Source organism: Sus scrofa, chromosome 15 (genome assembly GCF_000003025.6).
Source record: "Sus scrofa isolate TJ Tabasco breed Duroc chromosome 15, Sscrofa11.1, whole genome shotgun sequence".
In the NCBI taxonomy this organism is placed as follows: Eukaryota; Metazoa; Chordata; class Mammalia; order Artiodactyla; family Suidae; genus Sus; species Sus scrofa.
Window position 1 is genome coordinate 11,436,450 of NC_010457.5, and position 18,603 is coordinate 11,455,052.

An 18,603-nucleotide genomic window follows, 5' to 3' on the forward strand; every position below is an offset into this window, starting at 1 on the left:
CAAGGTACAATTATTTCATATTTTTCTGCAGAGCTATTTCTCAGTTCTCAATTGATGGAACATCAGTCTTTTTTTAAATTTGTTTAAGTTGAAGTATCACAATACTTTTTTTTTTTAAACTAAGTTAAAAGAAATACTATGTGGCCAAAATTATAGTGATTTTTAGTCTTAAAAAGAATAAATTCAGTTAGCTTATATTTTAATTGGAAACGATAGAATCACAGTCTGAGGTAGCCTGATGCATTATAAAAGGCTACATTATCATTTTATTATCACGATTAGCAGTTGTAGCACTTCCTACCTTTTACAGCAAATCACTTATTAAAATTAACCAATTAATCCTTAGGCAGAGGTTAGATAACTTGCTCAAGGTCCCAGAGTAGTAATATTATAGTCAGAATGGAACCCCAGGAGTCAAGATATCAACAAACATTCCTGCAATATGTTGATGCTGTTCTTTGGCAGCAAAATAAGCCTGCGGACAGTGTCATTAAAATGATAAATCCAACAGCTGACAAAAGCATAATAAATTTAGGATCTATTAGATGTGAATCAGAAAGGTTCATTGGACCTGGTATTCTGTCAAAATTGTATCTTGCATATACAAAATCTTCTCTTTGTAAATGAAGAAATGACAGAATGGTTCATTACAGTGCCTAATTAAAGGTCCATTAGTGGGAGGTAAAACATCAGTTCTTAGTTGTGCTGAGTAAAAACATTTCAAAACACTAATGGCAATATAAAATCCTGAGGTCTGAAATGCAAATTAATTTTAACACCAGCATCCAGGGAGGAGAGACAGAAATAAATAATGGCAAAAGTAAAATTAAATATTCTTGAATTCTAACAAATATAGCTCCATTTCCTGCAGTTCTGGAGTAAGGATTCCTAGCGTACATCCAAAAAAAAAAAAAAAGCATGGTATTTTACATTTAAATTTGGATATTATATGAGGTTAACAACATCTGAGGTTATTTACAATTATATGGTAATGCTATTAGGGCAAAAGATCCAATGAGGACCAAGGCAATTTATGTCTAAGAGCCAGATATTCAAATCAGAGGTCAATCTGTTTGTCACTTCATTGATATTTTTGAAGTCCTCTAGTGACCTGATCAGGGAACTATTTTAATTTCAATTAAAACTCAGTTTATTGGATATATACCTATATGGCTTAATACCACTGATTCCACTAAACACAGACATTAAGTAGCATCTCCTATAAAACTTGAGATAGCTAACAGTAATCCACACATATCATCCACTGTAACTGATGTTAGAACCACAGTCTATTAAGTAACTTATAAAAGTTTTAAATGATAGTTTTAAACCTACCATATGTGAAGAACAATAGGATTATTTTTACCATTTTCCTTTCAGAACAATTTTATTTCACTAGTTAGTTGGTCAGTGAACATGTATTGGTGTTTACAGTGAACCTATCACTCTGTTAGACATGAAGGAAACAGTGGTGTCAGAGATATTTTCTGCCCTCAAAGGGCTTACAGTCTGATGTATGATTGTGTGAAGGAAACAAATAATAATTTTAATTAAGAGTTTAGTGGAACACAAAGGTTACCAGAACCCAGGAAAGAACAAAGTATTTAGCCAACAGGAAAGGTTTCTTGAAGGAATTGTCTTTTAAGCTGAAACCAGAAGAAACAAGCAGCTAACCAGGTGAAGAGACAGTGCAGTGTGTGGAACAGTATTTGCAAAGGTCTAGAAGGAAAAACCTTTGGAAATTTTTTTTTCTATTTTATTTTCCTAAAGGAGGGCTGGCAAAAGAAAATAACAATTATGAATATAAATAACAATATATAATGTATTGGTCACGGAGATATGTGTGTTATACATAATTTTAATTTATCATTTGATAATTATCATTTGATAAATGATATTATGACAAAAGTTCATACAACCCTGTGAGATTAGTATTATTAGTCCAACTTTACAATTGCCAAGAAGTGAGATTAAACAATTCTCCCTAATCTGTCAAGTTAGAGAACATAGGAACCACAATTTGTAACCTTGCACATCTGACTTCTGGAGGCTTCTGGTCTATTTTCCTGTCATTTAATATCCTGCCCATCCTATTGGAGCTTTTTAGTCTCACTATGAGAGCACTCAAAGCTCAGGTGGCACAATGGCTCCACCTGGTCTTTTTAAGTTTCTACCCCACTGAAAAGAGGTGTTAATAATTATTTTAATCTTGATTTGATCAAGACGATGGCAGGTCCAAGCAGAGGAGACCAGAGGACTTTAATAATGACCAAAAAAATAGAATAGAACCTTTTTAGTTGCCTCTGTGAGTGTGAAGGCCAATTAGAACTGGCACTTGAACATCAAGAAAGGACCATGACTTAAAAGTAAAATTATCAATTAGGATTAGCTATTTCCTAAATATTCTAGTATTTAAGATTTCTAGACCTTTCACATCTAGAGGATCAAAGCATTTTGGAGCCCTGTTCCCCAATTCTTTTGCCCTTGGTGAGGAGATAAGCATTGCCTTCATTTAGGCCCTCCTCATCTCTTGCTTAGATTATTATAATGCATTCCCTCATGTACCTTTTTCTTCCACCTTGGAAATCTGTTCATTGTTTCCAAAATGTGCCCTTTAATTGATCAGACCTCTTTTTCTTTTCACATCATATCCTGAGTAACTGCCAAGGCTAATTCCCCAACTTTGTCTTCTTACCCACTGCTTTAGGACATTCAGCACTTCCCTTTGGGGCCCCTTCACTCCGTATCAGTGTCATTGATATTCTTGACTCTCCACACCACTAGACCATGAAACAGGCTATGGTGTTTTGCATACCTTATAAATCTTGGAAGTTGACTCACCTCCTGGGACTAGTTGATAGAGTTAGATATGTGAGTGAATGAAACCAAGTGGGTAGATTCTGTTTCCAGCCTGCTAGGTCCAGTTTTTTTCTGTTCTCTGACAAGATCCCACACAAAAGGCAGATCCAAGATTCTGTTACACCTTTACTTACTAACTCATTAAGATCCACACTCCATGAGAAACTTTGTGCCTGTGCCTTAAGTTTGAAAAATACAGTAAAAAGATGAAATTATGTTTGAATTAATGTGTGTGAAGGAAAATCAATATGTTGCTTTTCTCATGTGACCAGGATAGAGAATGGTGTGCCAAGGTTAAGATAAGTAGTAACTTTCAATTTTTTACTCTAGGTATTTTAGAAGAAATTATTAACTGTAAAAATATTGTTGAAGACAATTTTGATCCAGTAGTAAGACTAGAATTACTAAAACAAGATTTTTACTCTACTATTGTAACTTGGAAAAGATTTAGGGGAAATGTGCTTATATAAAAATAATTGGAAATGGAAGTAAATCTAAGACAGTAAGTCATATATTGGAAATGGAAGTAAATCTAAGACAGTAAGTCATATATGAGTCAAGGTACCTATTCTTATTATTTAAAATTAATTTATTTAACTGATATATATTGAATATTTCTTGGTCTAATTTATTGTTTGGACATTGGGGATACATCGGTATAAAAGCTCTTTCAAAGATACTTGCCCTTGGGAGTTCTCTGATGGCCTAGCAGGTTGAGGCTCATGTGTTCTCACTGCTGTGGCTCTGGTTGCTGCTATGTGGTGTAGGTTCAATCCCTGGCCCAGGAACTTCCACATACCGCCTATGTGGCAAAGAAGAAAAAAAAAAAAGAGCGAACCTGAAATGTTGCGACTCTCATTTAATAAATAAATAAATAAATATACTTGCCCTACTTAACTTTTGGTTAGTAAAAAAACCACATGGTATATCTTTTCAGATTAAAAGCTTCAACTTAATAATTATATAGCCAAGAAATGATTAGTTGGAAATCAGAAAGAGACTTTATTCCATACCATTTAGAAGCATACTTACTTTTTACAGTTACAATTCAATTTCCAACACATTTATAAAGTTAATTATGGATAAACTTTAATTTCTGTATCAGGTAACTTTTACTTATAGTGTAATTATGTTTTAGTAATTAACTTTTAGTAATTAATAATTTCAGTAAGTGTAACTAAAACAATTAAGAATGCTTAATGTCTTTTGCTGGCACTGTAACGGCAGTTTTTCTTCTATGCCAGCTTCATTTATTTTGAGACACTTCTAATCTCACAATACTCTTTTAACAGTGCTTCACCTATTGTCATGCCAAGTTTAGATGATTTCATTTTCCACTTTGATACGATGAACAGGTGTTTGCCCTTATTTTTCCAACTTAAGGAAAAGTGAATATACAAAGGATTATGAAGTTCTACAAAAACTAGCCTTAAAACTGCCTAATTCAATGTTGAAATAACCCATTACACAAATAATGGTTAGTAACTGTCCAAGGAGATATTTGTATTGAAAAAAACTGAACATGGCCAGTTGGGAGCCCTCAAAAAAAAAAAAAAAAAAAAAAAAAGAAGCAAGGCTTTACATGAATAGAAACAACCTGTATTTGTGATTCTGCTGTACTTGGTACCAAGTAAACTGAATGGATTTATAAATAATGCTCTATGGACAGAATTGGCTATACAAAGATAATTAGTAATATAGTACATGAATCACACACAGACAGACACACAGATTGAAAAAAAAAATTCACTTGGGGCTTTCCTCAAACTAAGCAAACTGTGTCTAGTGAAATGCATCTGCTAACATCATTTTTAAAATAATTATATCAAATGTAGTTAATTTTAAGAGTAATTTTAAAACAGTGCTTTATATCAGATTTGGAATGTCAGTTGACATGTTCTGAAAAAAATATCATGAGTCAGGAATCTTTAAATGCTTTAAATATAAGATAATCAAATAAGATTCCTAACTGATAGTTAATATGATAACCTCCATGTTTAACTATTAAAGATTTCAACACTGTAAACTGGTATTTTTATTTTGTTTCATAAAAAATATAGAACCTCTTTGGGTAATTGGTACTTAATATTCTTCTAGAAGAAAAATTGTATTTATCTTGATTATTGGTAAAAATGGCAAATGTCAGTATACCATCAAACAGTTGTTAAGGTAAGAAATAAAACTACTCCAAATCTTAAACTTACCGTTTCTAAGTCCCAGAATGCAATAAGCCAGAGAAAGTAGGTAATATTTATAATTTATCCTATGGTTATATAACTCATCAAATAAAGAAGAGCATAATTTTGCTTAACTCAAAATAGCACATTCATTATTTTTGCATTCAATTTCATTCTCAGGAATACAAAAATATAATTATCATAAAGTTTGATTTAAATAAATCATATATAGTAAGAGCCATTGTTTTCTAGCAAATAAAGTAACGCTTTTCAGTGCAAAGGTTTTTTTTTTCAGAGCGAAGTTAAATAAAAAGGGAGTCCCACAGATAGCCAATAATTTCTCATAATGTAGGTGTTTAATTATATGAAAATGAACTATTATTAGAAAAGCCCACTAATTGGGGATTGATACTAAAAAATGAGATATATCATAAATATAGGACACTGAAAAACATAAAATCTCTTAGTTCAGAATAGCATTAGAAAAATCAATCTAAAGTTCAGGTAGCTAAATTTGAATTTTTAGATTTGTATTACCATTTGAAGATTTGTGACTATGTCTGTGGTAATAATATGATCTAGTTTTCAGTTTGATGAAATAATTTGTACTTTATTTATTAGTTTTAAGAACTCAGAAAATCTATATTGTAACAATCTGAGGGAACGCTTTCCTTGTAAGTCAATGATATAAATAACATATTGGTGGAAACAAACAAATTGGTGTGGCTATGACCATGTAATAACTGACACCATGTGTATCTTACTACTCAAAAACCTGGATCACTTTCATGGTATGTTCCAAATCATGAATAACTGGAAATAAGCTAGACTTTTTCAAGTCCAGATGTTAGTGCTTCTTAAATTAAAAGACAATATACACTTATGATCCCTTTAAAAATCTCTTGTCCAAAAATTCCTGCTGTGGCACAGAGGGGTAAGGATCCAATGTTGTCTCTGTGGTAGCACAAGTTTGATTTCTGGCCTGGTGCAGTGGGTTTAGGATCTGATGTTACGCAGCTGTAACGTAGGTTACAGTTGTGCCTCGGATTAGATCCCTGGCCCAGGAACTTTCATATGACGTGAGTGCAGTCATTAAAAAAATAAAATAAAATAAAATTACACAAAGTAAAAATCGTAGACTAACAAATAGTATTCTACAACTTCGGATTTAAAAATCGTTTTCTTTATCACATGTGAAACTCAGTTACCTGATTTATAAAAACAGTAATGATAATAATTTAACTATCTGGTTCTCAGATGTGTGAAGTTCAAGGTAATCTATTAAAAAGTTTTTTTCAAATTTTAAAATTAAATGCAAATATTTTTTAAAATGTAATTGTTATTTTGAGGGCCTATCATTTATATAATTAATGTATATTATATTTTAGGTAATATGTATTCATGTAATATATAATTTGGATAATAAAAATTATTAATTTCATAGCATTCATTTATATAACCCAAAATTTTTTTAACACTTTCGGTAATGATCCATGAATTTAGAATGAAATTCTAAATAAGAGTTACATGAAAGTTAGTAGAAAATTCTAAATAAAGTTACATGAAAGTATGATCTACTGATCATATAGATCAATTTCTATTATTGAAGAAAATATTTTCTTTAATAGGTTTACTTTCCTGTAGAGGTTACGTTATGACTACAAAATGAAACCTACTAGAAGCTGAAGTTAGATGGAACGCCCGTTTTTGAGAATTCAACAGGTCGTATCTTTTGTTCACAGGGCACTCTGGAGTATATGGTATCTGGTTCATTGATCCAGCAACTGAGTGACTGTTTTATGCAGGCATAAGTCAGCAGTATGATTCTTATTCTCTGCCTTCTAAAGTGCCCTGCTTTCCAAGGGGTGGTATTCATTCATTTATTCAACAAATGTTAATAAAGCATCTAATATGTGCCAACCAGTAAAGCTTGAGATTTAGTTATGAATAAAACAGAAAACTGCTCTCATGGTACACTTTAGTATTTTTAAATAATATATAAACATATTAAATGTCAGAAATTAGATGAAAAATAAAGCAGGATAAATTAAGAATCTAATACCATCTGATGAAGGAAAGAGTCAGGGAGCTATGGAAACTAAAATATGCTAGTTACTATATCAAAAATATATCACTACAATATACACTGGGTACACCGGGTACATAAAAGTAATGACTTAATTTCATTGCCTTAAGGTTGAAACAATTTATAACAATGTTTTCAAAGAATAGTAATTTTTCTAAATAAAAAGCATATTGGATTAAATTGTTTATTGATTAATTGCAGTAATTCAATGCATAGTTCTAATCATATTACAATTTAAATGCTTCTAATTAATAATAATATTAAAATGATTTTATGTAACCTTTGAATTTCTATGAAAGTAAAGTAAAAAGCTGATTTTTATTTATCAATAATTTGTTTTACCCTGGTATATCTGACCTAAAAGAAACTTGCACATTTGACCAGGAGAAATCTTTTATACTTTGCCACATATTACTCTGTCAGGTGACCTTTTCAAGATGACTTTCTTAATATTTTAGTGAACTCTGATTAAATAGTAATCACCTCTATGTAATTGCTCTTTTTCTTGTTATACCAGTATAGAAACCTCCCTCTGTACATCTATATCAATACTGATGTATTATTATTGAGTAACATTGTATATCATGTATTTTTCAAGGTACTGTATTGAAGGAAAACTAAGAGGAAGGTACATCTGACTATATCAGAAATTATTATTTTAACATTTGGATTTGAAATGATTAGTTTGGAATAGGGAAAAAAGGTTAGAATTTTGGAACAGAGAGGAGACAGAGAAAGAGAGAGAAAATATGTAAGAACTGCATGTGGGTTTGTGTAAGACGGCCCCATCTCCCAGGATGAAGTGAGACATTCACTGCCCTCTTATTAGGATACATGATGATAATGACTTTTGTCATGATACTCCCAGCTGAGATGATCTTTTCCATGATCATCTCTTAGTACGCATTGTTCACCTCTTGTTTCTCCATGAAACTCTCTAGTTTTCAGTAAATGAGTTTGTGTTCTGAATTGTCTTTAAAATTAATTTTTAACTAAAGCTTTTATTGATCTTGATTTTTTTCAGCTATGTTAGCCTTGAGGTTCTATCACAGTATAGGCAGCCTGAGAGCCTGCAATATTAACGCAATAGCTACTATTGACATAGTAGCTGTTAATAAATTTTAACAAGCTGAAATGAATTGAACTGTAGTACTACTCAATGTTCTGATAAACAAATTAGGGCCCAAACATGATAAATGGTTTGCTTATGGTGAGAGAGGTACTACCTATATATTCCTGCTTCATTCCTATCATGTTTTTAAGCCTTCATATTCTCATTCACTTATTTGGTTTTGAGTTAACCTTATCTGATATACCATATTTAGCTATCATCTGTTAGTCAACTACCATATAAGTCTCAAATGACTCCTTACTATTTTATAATTACTTGCTAAAATCTGTTATAGCTGAATTGCTTTAAAAATGGAGGAATAGGAGTTCCTGTCGTGGCGCAGTGGTTAACGAATCCGACTAGGAACCATGAGGTTGCGGGTTCGGTCCCTGCCCTTGCTCAGTGGGTTAAGGATCCGGCGTTGCCATGAGCTGTGGTGTAGGTTGCAGACGTGACTCGTATCCCGCGTTGCTGGTGGGTACAGCTCCGATTCGACCCCTAGCCTGGGAACCTCCATATGCCGCGGGAGCGGCCCAAGAAATAGCAAAAAAAAAAAAAGACCAAAAAAAAAAAAAAAAAAAAAATGGAGGAATACTCATCCCAGAACATCATTTATAAACAAAAGTTATATAGGTTTCTCTGATACTTGAAAAACATCGCCATGATAGTTTTATGAGGTAGTTTTTGACTATTGCTAAAATTACTGATGCCATCATTATTAGTATGCATTTTGAAATAGCAGTCTATTGAAAATTTAAATACTGGTACTTTTAAAATCCCACCCCACATGTCTCACTCAAATCAAAGTTTTATTAACTGAATTTTACATTTTCCTTTTATCTGGATACTCAGAGATGGCACTGTTCACTCAGAATAGATTTTATTATTTTAAATTTGCAGTTTACTCTGTGAAAATGCTTGGGATATATTTCTATTTTTAGTAATAAATTAGAAAGTGCTAATTTTCTTAGACATGCTTTCCTGATGAAAATTTATCAACTCTAATCAAAGTTTTGCACACATTTTCCCCTAGTGAATATTTAATTGGCATACCTGGATTCAATGTTTGCCTACTTTATTAAACTCAGCTCTAAAACTGGAAGATAAATTTAGGACTATGCAATAAGTTTAATTATGGAAATATCTTAGGCTGGGTAAAACAGTTGAGGAATGTAAAAAAGAATATATTCTAGTATTTCTTTAATTTGTTTTTTTCTTAATATAATCCTTTAAGACAACAATCATAAAATTCTAAGCAAATTTATATAAGCTGCTTTATATCTTTGCCTCCTAAACCATGATAGATGAAAAATTGACTTCAGAGAAGGAAAGGCCACAATCACTCTTGTTAACATTTATAAGAATCTTAAAACTTTTCCAGAAAACCTTCTAAATGTTTTCATTGTAAATTAGATATTAGTAAGTGATGACACTCAGGAATATCTTACTTTGTGGTTTCTTGGCTGTTAGTTTGGTTTCTTATTTGTCTGGAGGGACTTAGAGCTGATCCTGCCTGATATTGAATATATCACATGGATGGTTAGGCATTCCTTCAACTTAGTGTCTAGCACTATAAACCAATTTTCAGTGTCTAGAGAGGCAGATATCCAACTTGGGTTGGGATGGGAGGCTGAGAGTGGCATGTGAAATGTGAACTTTTGGATGAGAAGTAGGAGTCCAGATTGCATTCCTGGGTTCTGATTTTATAGGTTGTGGTAGCATCAGGTAAGCTCTCCTAGGCCTGCTGTTCTTGCTACTGCAAAATCCATTAACATTGTGATTGGTGGTTAGACCCTCAGGTATCTATGTAGATGAAGGCCCATTCAGTTTTAGATACACTTAAGAAAAAGAGAATTTACACTTAAGAAAAACAAGAATTTATTCTCTAGAGTTAGGCTTATTTGGGTTTGAATTTCAGTCCTCTCACTTTTTCTTGTGTTGTTGTTGGCAAGTTGCTTACACTCTCTGTGCCTCAGTGTAATCAGCTATAACATGAGAATAATACCAGGTAATGCTGAGGCTAAAACAAACACATGTGCCTGGCATGGAGAAGACAGTGAAGAACAAGTATTTATCATCATCATATTATCGTTTCCATCATTTTTTGCTCAGAACAGACTCTAGGTGGCCTTTTTGATTTCAAGGCATTGTTGAGGATGATGGGTGAGGAAGAAGTCATGATATAATCTAGGGCATGTTTACACAATTAAACAGTAGAGGTGGAGTATGAATTGCACTGAAACTGGAACTCAGTTATAGAATGCCCAGAGGATATGTGTTGTAGATTTACCTAGTATTTATGAAAGTAATCCTATGCTACTTTTAATTTACTGGAGTGTGTGTGTGTGTATGTATATGTGTGTGGTCCCAAATTATCAACTGCTTAGTTAAATTGTGGATCTTAAAGCCAATTCAGATAACATTTTTTAAAAGCCAGGTCAAAATTCAGTGAAGCAGAACAACTGATGTACATACATGTGATTGTGTAACTTAGTCTCCCCTATATAACTGTTCCGTATTATCAATTAAAGACTCTCTAGGTTCCCCATTATTCTTACTGAGTATCCTCAGCTCCTGTTTAAGTGACATACTTTGGATGGTTTTCATCTCTTTACATAAATGTCACACTTTACTAACCATTACAATGTGAATGGTCCAGTAGAAAATATGAGTTAATAGCTAAATGGCCTTGCAATTACTTTTCAATATAAAGAAATATTTGAGAAAGAAGTTAAACATAGCTGGAGATTTTGCAGGCATCTGGCTCTCCATGAATATTCATAAACCTGTGTATATACCCATATAAGCACATATTTTATGCAGACTATTAAGATAGTGTAAAAATATTAAAGGAAGAAGTATCTCCTTATATTTCTGATTGCTTAAAAATGAAAGAGAAGGTGTAAGAGAAAGAGACAGAGTGCAATAATGATCTTCCTTGGAAATTACTCCATTTCTGTTGCAGAAAATAGCCATTCACTTATTCTCCAGTTACTATCTTACCTAATTACCATATGAATACTCTGTAATTATATATCTATCATTGTCCTGTAGATTACATGATTGTGTTTGGTGCTACTATGCAATTCTTAGTGTAATTACCCCACAGAGGTTATAACAATTTTTATATTGTGAATGTAAAGTATTATTATATAATTTCATGATAATCTCTACTTTCTTAGCACAGATTAATTACATTTCATTATTGCTCCTTCTTATCATATGCAGAACATCTCAATTGTTATGCCATTCAGGTCAGTAAAATGCTCCAAACATATGAGCTGGAATGTTCCATAAGAAGAAAGATTTTGTTGGTGGTAATATGTTTAGGCTCTTGCCATAGTGGACAATATTCAGATCAGTTTTAGTTGCTTTTTTCTTCTTGTTTTAACTTTTCATTTGGGTCATCAGTTCTCTAAGAGCTGTTGTCTGTCTCATATTTCTAGATTCTTCTCACAACTCTCAGTATATAATTAGGCACATTTATGTCAGCAAATAATCAATTGCAATCTACCATTTCCATTTTATCATGGTTAAATTGCTTATGTTGTTCAAAATTATATCAACTGTATTGTCCCACCTGCTTTCCTTTTCATAAATTCCTGACTGTTCCTGTTTTACACTTACTGGCGAATCTGGCTAGACTCTTTTCTCTTTAATCTTTAATCTTTAATCCCTACCCAATTTCATACTCTCTAACAAAATGTCTTCTGTCACCTATATTTTCTTCTACCTTTCTTCTTTTAGTCTACCCCAATGTTTTACTTTCAATTCCAATAATTATTAAGTTAAATTTGTAGAAAAGGAAGATGGTTGTTTGCATTGGTGAAAGTATGTGTATGCATGTCTGGGTGTGAGAGAGTGAGAAAGAAACAGAAAAACGGGAAGAGTCAGAGAGAGACAGAGAGACACAGAGAGATGAGAAACAGAAAGTAAAAATAAAAGGTGGTGCCTTTGTGGCAAACATTGGTGTGAACTAACCACCAACATTCTTAACTCTTTCATTCTTTGGGAGGAGTTAAGTTTTTTATTTAGATTTGTCTACTGCTTCATGATCACTAACATTTCACTTAGTCAAAGCTAAAACATGGAAAAAAGCACAAAGCTGTGAAACTTCTGCAAAGGTAAGTCACACAAATAATTGATAGCCACAATGATAAATGAGTCATTCATAAAAATATCAATAATTTTACTTAAGAAAATGCACATCTATCTCATGGGAAGATTAAAATGGTTTTTAAAGCATTTTTGATGCTTAAAGTGTTAAGCTACATGGGATAACTATTTTCAGTGCTCTTGGATAAGAAAACTGTTGTTTCAATGATGGCTAAACCTCTCCATTTCTAAGCTTATTAGGAAAGAGTCCTTAGAACCAAAGTGGGCAATAGCATACCTGAGGACCCCTTTCATATCATATTCTTCTTCATACTTTGCTAAATTTCTGCTGGATTGGGAGGTACTAAAAAAGTATACATGTTAATAAATAAATAATTGAAGAGATAAATTTAAATATGAGTATGTGGTAATTATTTGAGAGCATATATAGAGAAGACACAAATAAAAATACATACAGCATATATTTACACAAGTTTTGCATAAATGGTTGTAATTCAAAGTGGATTTTAGCTGAGAAGAGACTGAGAGAAATTAGGTAGCATTCCTATGACTTATTTTACATTGCTGTCATGATATTAAGACAATTACAGTGAACATGAACTTTAATTGGAGTCATCTAATTTAGAAACTAAAAGCACTATCAGATGTTTTAAACTTTTTCCTGAATTTGCATATAGTATGTGGCATGATTAAACTTGAAATAACAGAGACCACTTAAGGAATTATTTTGATTTCCAATTTACAAATATCCAGTGCTTATGTGTTAGTTTAAATATCTGATACTAAAGTTCCTTATTAAGTAAGACCTACTTTCTCCTGTGTTTAGGAGTCTTAGATTTGGAAGAGTTAATAGGGAAGACTTTGAGAAAAAGTGAGAAGAAAGAATGGAAGGGAAGAAGGAAGGAAGAAGGGAAGGAAAGGGCAAAGGGAGGGAGGAAGGAAGGAAAAGGAATGAGGGACTATACATTCAAAGAGTTGAACCCTGAAATCCTAATAATGATGCAGAAAAAAATCCAGCCAAACATATAATTGAGCAACTCCTACATGCTTCACATTTTAAGCCTAGTAATGGGAGATAGTAAGAAAAATTTCACAGGTAGGCATTGGGAAGCCACTCTGGCAGGGCTGGAGTATAGTGAGCAAATCTGTCCCTAAATTTCAATTTAGCGTAGAGTGCTATATGTAAACTAGAAAAAATTAATGTCTTCCATTTTAATGTCTGTGGAGAAAGGGTTCTGAGCCTAAAATAATTTCTGCCATTTTTAGAGGGAAAGCATGGCATAGCTTAACAGCATGCAGTTTAGAATTATTTATTAAACTCTAAATTCTAATACCTGTTGATTTCATAATTTTATCTTCAGCAAACATTTCTTTTATATTCTTTGGAATCCATTTATATACCAAAATTATTTATGATTAGTAAACTGTATATTTTAACTTTGACCTTTGGCATTTGCTACAGTGTGGGTAGAGCAGTCATCACCCCTCAGAAGGTTAACCCAATTTTCTCTAGTTTCTTAGGCCTCCTCAGTGATGTGATTATAAAAACAAAGTTTTCAAAATTTAAGTTAAAATTATATTTTAATTAGGGCTTACAGATTTAGTGAAGAAATAAGCTGTTTTAGTCAAATCAAATCCATTTACAAATATTGGACAATGTTGTCCCTTTGCTAATTAGTAAAATTGTTTTCATTTTTCTTACATTCCCTAGTTCTGAAATTCTAATTCCTCACCCAATCCCATGAGGATCACCTGGGCCAAATATCTGATCTATAAATTGGAATCTAGCAGTGGCAACAGGGAAAGACAGTGGAATTTGTCTTTGCAACTAAGTCACCTGCATGATTCTGATGAGTTATCCACTGTAGAAAAGCCTCGTAATATGAAGATCTTGGAGAGATACATCAGTCAAACTTCTGTGGCCCATCAGACACATGAACCAGGACCAAAGGATGAAATTTATAGCAGTTAGAGACAATATTCAAAGAGCTCTCTGTTAATAAATGGTACCTAGCAACCTAAGGAAAATTGTCTTTTAAATATTTCTGCATTGAATAGGAGGTAGTACTAGATGATTATATAGGTTACTGCTAATATAGTCTTCATAAATACAAATAGAATATGTGTCATGTACACCTATCTACAAAGCCTAGATAGGGCTCATAATCGGCAGATACTAACACTGACTTCATTTTTAGATCATTTCTCTCACCTTTTGAGAATGCTCTTTTCTTAAATATAGCCAAAAGCCTTATTAATGAACTTTAGCATTGAATCTCAATGAGAGCACTTGGCATAATGCAACAACAAGCATACAAATGCTTGAAATAAATCTCCATAAATATGAAGCAAGCCTGTCAATATATTTAATTTCTGTCTGATTTAATGGTAAATATACAAACATGAAAATTATAAATTATGTTTTAATTCTTCTCATCCACCATCCTTGTCTTATAGCAGGTTAAAGTTTATAAATTGTGATTTTTATCTAAACTAATCTCATTTATCATTGCTTCACAATTAGATAGCTGAAAGGAAACTATAGTTCCAAACAGAAAGTCTGGGATCAGTTTAATCATTCTTCTGCTTAAGAGTATTTGTATTATAGGTTTCAGTATTTTGAATGTGGTAAATCTGACTATACAACATACATATAGACTTGTTTAATTTTCAAAAGACTGAGGCAGAATATATAATTACAAAGCCAACATGGTTATTATATTAAATGGTCTTTGTTTTATCATGTTTAAGAGGTGTAGAAATATTCGAGGAACTCTTCCTTTGTAGTTGACGAAATTGTAATGCTCGGTAAGAAACATCTTCCAGGAGTTCCCGTTGTGGCACAGCAGAAAGGAATCCGCCTAGGAACCATGAGATTGTGGGTTCAAACCCTGGCCTAACGCAGTGGGTCAAGGATCTGGCATTGTCATGAGCTGTGGTGTAGGTCGCAGACACAGCTCAGATCCTGCATTTCTGTAGCTGTGGTGTAGGCCAGTGGCTACAGCTCCAATTAGACCCCTACCCTGGGAACCTCCATATGCTGCAGGTGCAGCCCTAAAAAGCCAAAAAAAAAAAAAAAAAGGAAAGAAAGAAAGAAACATCTTCCAAAGTAAAGGGCTCAGACCAAGGGTTTTTCCCTCTGACCGATAGGGAGGATAGGTTCTCACCAAGGAAGAGGCAATAACCTAGACTTCTGTTGTCCCTTCCCACCCATGATGGATCAGTTAGTCCTTTAGTGTACTTTTTATTGGAGTTCCATGAGAGGCACACTTCCTGTCTGCCTACCTGCCTAGGTGTTTCAAAATATTGGGCCTGTTCTGGCTTGTGTAGAGGAAGGCCTCTTTCCACCAAATGAAGACCTAGTGAATAGGTAGGATTCCACTACTTACCACACACTACCCTGTTCTCTGGATGAAAAGAGATGTGAGGGGGGACAAAGATAAATGATATCTAAAGAAATCATGAGTGTTTCTTTCATTTCAGAATAATAGTAATATTGCTCATTAGAAGGAAAGCTAAAGAACCTTGTGAATTTAAACTTTAAAACTCAGAGCCAAAAGAGTTTGTCAGTTAGTATTATATCAATATAGCCTCTCTTTTCTTATCCAGATGAAATTATGTCTAACTCAGGCAAAAAGAAGAATCAATAGCATTATTATAGAATTTCTAGTTACATGTAATTACAAACTGCTTTTGAAAATTAATCTACCTATTCATTGGCCATTTAAAAATACTGAGTAAAATGGGGACATTTATTGTGACTCAAGAAAAATATCTTGTAATCTAATTTCATCTGTCTATTGTGCATTCTTTCTAGATGTGTGTCATCACTACTGTGTGAATTCTGAATCTTGTTCCATTGGGGATGATGGAAGTGTGGAATGTATCTGTCCAACACGCTACGAAGGACCAAAGTGTGAGGTTGACAAATGTGTGAGGTGTCATGGGGGCCATTGCATAATAAATAAAGACAGTGAAGATATATCTTGCAAGTAAGTGGGTAGCTTGTTTAATTTATAAAAGTGTATAAACCCAAAAGGATATAGTAGTCCAGCAATAGACAGTGAAAACAAAGTAAATTATTTTTATTCTAAAATTCAATATGGCAATGATTTTGCTCTCTCTCTCTCTTTTTTTCTTTTTTGGCTAGAGATAGAGGTCAATTCATTTTGATTAAACCAAACCTTAGTCAGAAACTACTCTGTGCACCTGGAAAACATGAACATTTATTACATAATGATATGGTCAGATCATTCCCTATATAGAGTATTCCTAATAGTAAGCAGGTAAAAAGTCAAGTGAAACATACCTTCAAAAAGTTCTATGTAATATTTCTAAATTAGGATAGCTCAGACTTTTAGTTGTCTCACCGTTAATTATCAACAATGAGTGTTTGCCTTTCTGTAGTTACAAAACAATCCTTTGGGGGAGGAGCAAAAGCCCTGTCTAAGGGAAATAAAATGTAATCTTTTTATCAGACTTTGAACATTATGGTCCGAAATAAGTAGAAAAAGTAATAGTTCCCAGGAAGCAACTACAACAAAGATGTCCAAGTTAGATTTTTATTACATTGCCTTTTGTTCTTTGGCTTTAAGAGAAAGTGAATTGAAAACAGACCTTCACAGCTAAAGAGTAATGCCATTCAGTGTCTGTTACGAAACAAATTTATGCCACTGAGATTAGAGATCAACTCTCACTCTGAACTTCTTTTAACAACCTTTTAAAAGAGGGCTTATAAAGGACTAGACTCTATCACTTGCCTTAAGAGTATAATAAAAGGGAACATGTGATAGAAAAGGATTCCTTAAAGTGTTCATGCCATAGCTTCCACAAGACAGCTCTGTGAGGATGCCAGCCCTGAGTTATGTTGCTCTGACAAACAAGACCCAATAAAATTTTATTACGACAGCATCAACATTTTTTCTTTTTTATTTACTCTCATTTTAGAGTTACTCTTAGTATGATTTGTGTTATTATAAATGACATTTACTCAAACCCTCAAATTGGGTAATTTGAAAGTACATTATTTTTTAAGTAAAGTAATTGAAAATATGACTAGTTATAATGTGCGCCTTTGAAAGTACATAAAAGCAAAATGTATTTTTATATAAACTACCCAGATCATGTTTGCTCATTAAGCTCATCAGTTCTTGGTGATGAAACTTTAGCGTGACAGAACTTTATTTTAATTAGTGGGCATACATTTTTCTTTATATCCAGTGTACCATTTCAGGAGTGCCCTGTAGACTCTTCTGTACAACCCCATTCTAATCACCCAGGGAACTATGGGCCATCATATAAGAAAGGCTGCGAGGCATAGTTTCCAACCCAGTTAATCTTGGAGAAGCTTATGCAGAGACCCACACCCTGTTTCTACAACACAAAGCAGTTCCATGTAAAGAAGGAAGGGCTAGACTCAGAGCTGTCAGTAATGCCTACTCTACAGAGAAAATTGACTTCACCAACCTAGAACCAATAGAACCTCATAACCTGAGTAGCCTTTTGAGATCCATTATTGTATTTCTTCACTCTTAAAAGATCTTCTAGGAAACTATATGAAGGAATGGATAAACAATAGTTGCTAGCAGTAAGTAGATAGTAGAAGTTTAAAAATAGGAGTATTTGATTTATGAGTTAGGCTATAGTATCATATGAACATGGTAATACAAACAGGACTCTTTAGGCATTTGGAGACTTATTAGATAAGTTTGTTTTCACTTTTATGGTACTTTTCATTTTAGCATTAAATACCATTTGCAGTGATGTTGAGATTTCTATTTCATGGGTAAATAATTGATACTAAAACCAAATCATAACTAAGTTAATTTTTTTTAATTAAACAGGAAAATTCAAGCTGTCACGTATACTTGTGATTCCAAATAGTCATGTATTTCTAATGCACAGCCTGTGAGCTGTCAGCTAGTAGAGGATAGATACTCTGTCAGGTATAATGATTATAATCTTTTAAACAGAGTTAATTGTATATTTTTCTTGCTTCCTCAGTTAATACTGAGAAAAAAAGTCTTGATCATAATTTTGAGTAGCCTAGATGATACTACTGTGATGTCAATTTTTAAGAATTCTTTGTGTGTACTGGACAACTGCTAATTACAAAGTGTGTATGTGTGTCTGTAACATTTCTAAGAAATGAAATTATGATGAAAACCTATATTAAAATATGAGTTGTACTCTTTGATGTATTACAATGATTTGGATAACTTGTATTTCACATTTGAATTATCCATAAAGTTCTG

At 33.0% G+C, this 18,603-nt stretch overlaps 1 protein-coding gene across 1 annotated transcript in view; it reads left to right on the forward strand.

The window, feature by feature from the left end:
• The window catches only part of LRP1B (LDL receptor related protein 1B), a 1,887,165-nt gene that overhangs the window by 1,823,645 nt on the left and 44,917 nt on the right, over window positions 1–18,603 (forward strand). The window contains 1 exon segment of the mRNA XM_021076285.1: window positions 16,167–16,341. Within this exon segment, the coding sequence (XP_020931944.1) occupies window positions 16,167–16,341 (175 nt within the window).